We start from the raw sequence: 3,779 nt of genomic DNA, 5'->3' as shown, positions 1-3,779 counted from the left end.
AATTCGTCGGTCATCCGACATGACGTCGAGAGTGACCGACTGAAAGGGAACTAAAATTATAAAAACACAGCAAAATTACTAAAACTTCAAAACAAATTAATTGTTTACATTTTACTTTGTTTTATTTTTAATGTTTTAGGTTTTTTTAAATGTTGTATTTATTTTTTATTTGATTATTATTTTTATTTTTTAATTTAATACTAAAATTTTACTAAAATAAGTAAAACTGAAAAAAATAATAAAATCTATTTAGACACATATACATGCAAAAATTCTAAAAATGCTAAAAATAGCCAAATGTTAAAAAGTGTTTACATTTTAGTAAATTTTATTTATTGTTTTATTGTTTAATTAATAAACAATACAACAAAATTAATATATATTTATAAATATATATAAATTTGTATATAATTATTGTTTATGTATATGTGTGCGTGTATGTAAAGAAAAACTACTAAAATTGAGAAAAACAGCAAAATTACTAAAACTTCAACGAAAATTAAAATGGAAAATATAAAAATAAAAACTGATGTAAATAATGTAAATAAAAACTCTAATAGTAATGTCTGTGATTCTAAAGTAACACTGGTCCCTACGTCTGTGAGCTGTATGGGAGTTTAATGCAGAAAATAATAAGGAGCCCAGAGAAATGCTGGCAGGACGTAATTCCCCTGCTCCATCCATATTAGTCAGAGCTGTGTTGACCAACTTTAATGGCTTCTTCTCTGGCTCGACAGATTTCTTGATGATGTTGCAGAATCCAAATGTCACCGGCTGGCGTTTGCGAAAACTCGCTCTCCTCCTCGTGCCTAATTGATTTCAAGAGCCACTAACTGTAATACTGTGAATATTACTGTTACATTTCATGCATATTTAGGTACAAATGTTTCCTCTTTTGAGGATTTGATTTGGAAATGCAAAGCAGACAGCTGCGTTTCTGAGAGCCGGTCATGCTTTTAACTGCTTTTGCATTTGAATTTTGGGTATGGATTATTATTCATTAGTATTAATTTGTTATTTGTTGTTGTAAACAAGACTGTCAGTCGTCAGTCAGTTTCAGCATGAATGTGTTTTGTAGTTATAATCAATAATCAATGTTTAGGATTGTACTCGCACTTTACAAAAATGTCTTACAGTAATTTAATTTAAAATAAAAATATTTAAAATATTTTATGATCCTTGCATGCATGCATATGTTAGGTTTTATGTATTTTCATTTTTGTATTTCATTTTTAATGTTTTGAATTGTTATTTATTCATTGTTATTGTTTTAATGTCAATATTTAAGCAATTAATTGATTATTACATTTATTTATTTTTAATTATTTTATTTATTTTTATTTTTGGCTTTTTCAGTTTTTGTTTTTGTTTTTATTTATTTATTTGTTTGTTTTTTCATTTTTTATAAAAAAAAATAGGCATGGCTATTTTAGATGTGTTTTGAATGTAAACATTTAATCAGTTAATAGATCATTTACAATTTGAATTTACATTTATGCATTTGGCAGACACTTTATCCAAAGCTTTTATTTAATTTAATTTCATTTCATTTCATTTTATTTTGAGCAGTTTTATCTTCTTTCCAGCTGCTGCAGTGTTCAGTCCGGTGCTCTTCAGGGACTGTGCATCGGTCAAGGCCACTGTAATGTGATTGCGAGGGTCAGTGTGTTGGGAATACCGATGCGTCTCTATAATCACATTGACCAGAAACACAAACTTCCAGGAATCTAATTATAGTGAACAAAACAGATGAACAGACACAATTACCCAAACCCTTCTGCTGTGATCCTCTTTCTCCCTCCACTGAAGAATTCTGTTCAGTCAGTGGCACCTGGATAAAAAAAATATAAATAAATAATGATCAACTGATTGATAAAACTTTATTTTAAGGCCAGTTCTCATTAACTAGCATGCATATTACTAGCTTATTGGCTGTTTATTAGTACTTATAAAGCACATATTAATGCCTTATTCTACATGAGCATATTTTAGATCCTTAAATCAGGCTCCATACCCAAACTAACAACTACCTTACTATTAATAAACAGCAAATTAGGAGGCAAAAGTCATAGTTAATAGCAAAAGCTGGACCTTAAAATAAAGTGTGGCCAATTGATTAAATGTTTACATTAAAAACTCAAAATGCATCTGCAGGCTATGCCTTTTTAGATAAATTAATAAAAATAAAGTAAAAAATTAAAATTAAGAAATAATAAAAACATGCACGCATACAAATATGACATAAATAGATGCATGTATAAATACTGTGGTAGTACCATAGTATTATAGTAACTGGCAGTTTATTAAGAAATCTTCCTGTTTTATTTTATATTTTATTTTATTTTATTTTATGCATGTTTTTATTTTATTTATTTAATTAATTAATTCTTGCAATGCAGTACTACCAGTCTATTAAGAAATTCCTATTTTATTTTATTATTTTATTTTATACATCTGTCCATCCATGTTTGCTTGTTTGTTTACTTATTTATTCAATTCTTGCTATGCAGTACAGCCAGTCTATTGAGAAATCTTCCCATTTTATTTTATTTTAATTTGTTATTCATCCATCATCCATGTTTGTTTGTTTGATTGATTGATTGCTATGCAGTGCTGTCAGTTTATTAAGAAATCTTCCCATTTTATTTTATTTTATCCATCTACCAATCCATGTTTTTTGATTCTATTTATTTAAGAAATGAGTAAAAATAAATAAATAAAACCATACATACGATACATACAATTATAACGTAGAGAGATGCATGCATAAATACTGTGGTAGTATACTGTGGTATCAGATGGTTCTGCTATGGTACTGGAGGTTTACTGGACTGGATATCGATTTTCTTCAGAAAGTGGATTGTTAGTCATAGTTTCTCTGTGTAAGCTGTTTCCATGGTGACCGTGCCATACCTATCCTGTTCCCGGGAATATAAAGCATGCGAGATCAGGAGTGTTGAATGTTCAGTGATTTAAATATGAATGTGGTCTGTTGTTTTAAAGTGTTTACAGCAAACAATGGGCCTGTGAGCTCTCTGTGTAAATCACGCTGTTGTTCTTCCTCTGCAGTCGAAGAGCTACATGTGCAGCAGTCAAGGGAAGATCCTGTGCTTCACACTCGACTTCGAGTCGGGCTTCTCCTGCTCCGACAGCATCTCAAAGGTAAGAAAATCAAACTGCGCCTCTGGTTTCTGCTGCTTATTGGCTTTCTGAGCAGAAAGAGTCCTGACAGCACTGAACTCAGAATAAACTGCCTTTATAATGTGCTCAGTATTTCAGCTGATTACTCTCCTGCTCGTTTCTAAGCTGATTTACTCTTATTAGTATCACACTGTCAGGTCAGGCCTGCTAGCAGTACTGCCAGTTTATTAAGAACTCTTCCCGTTTTGTTTTGTTTTGTTTTGTGTTTTGTGTTTTGTTTTGTTTTGTTTTGTTTTTATTTATTGTTTGTTAGTTTTATGTTTTGTTTGATTTTATTTACCCATCCATCCTTTTTTGTTTATATTTATTTATTTATTTTCTGTCAAAATATCCAGTTTATTAAGAAGTCTTCAAATTTCGTTTTGTTTCATGTTTTGTTTTATGTTTTAGATTATTGTTTGGTTTTATTTACCCATCCTTTTTTGTTTATATTTATTTATTTATTTATTTTCTATCAAAATATCCAGTTTATTAAGGAGTCTTCAAATTTGGTTATGTTTCATGTTTTGTTTTATGTTTTATTTTTTGGGGGGGGGGGGGTTTTTTTATCTATCCATCCATGTTTAGTTTTTTTTTTT

General features: G+C 29.7%; 1 protein-coding gene across 1 annotated transcript in view; it reads left to right on the top strand.

The window, feature by feature from the left end:
* The window catches only part of LOC107663169 (gamma-2-syntrophin-like), an 81,671-nt gene that overhangs the window by 73,458 nt on the left and 4,434 nt on the right, over positions 1-3,779 (top strand). The window contains exon 15 of the mRNA XM_016453343.1: positions 3,070-3,162. Coding sequence (XP_016308829.1) covers positions 3,070-3,162 — 93 coding nt within the window. The remainder of the gene's footprint in view (positions 1-3,069; positions 3,163-3,779) is intronic.

This window comes from Sinocyclocheilus anshuiensis, unplaced genomic scaffold (genome assembly GCF_001515605.1).
Source record: "Sinocyclocheilus anshuiensis isolate Anshui unplaced genomic scaffold, SAMN03320099.WGS_v1.1 scaffold767, whole genome shotgun sequence".
NCBI classification, from domain to species: Eukaryota; Metazoa; Chordata; class Actinopteri; order Cypriniformes; family Cyprinidae; genus Sinocyclocheilus; species Sinocyclocheilus anshuiensis.
Note: the sequence above shows the minus strand (reverse complement) of the source record. Positions and strands in the feature narration are given on the sequence as shown.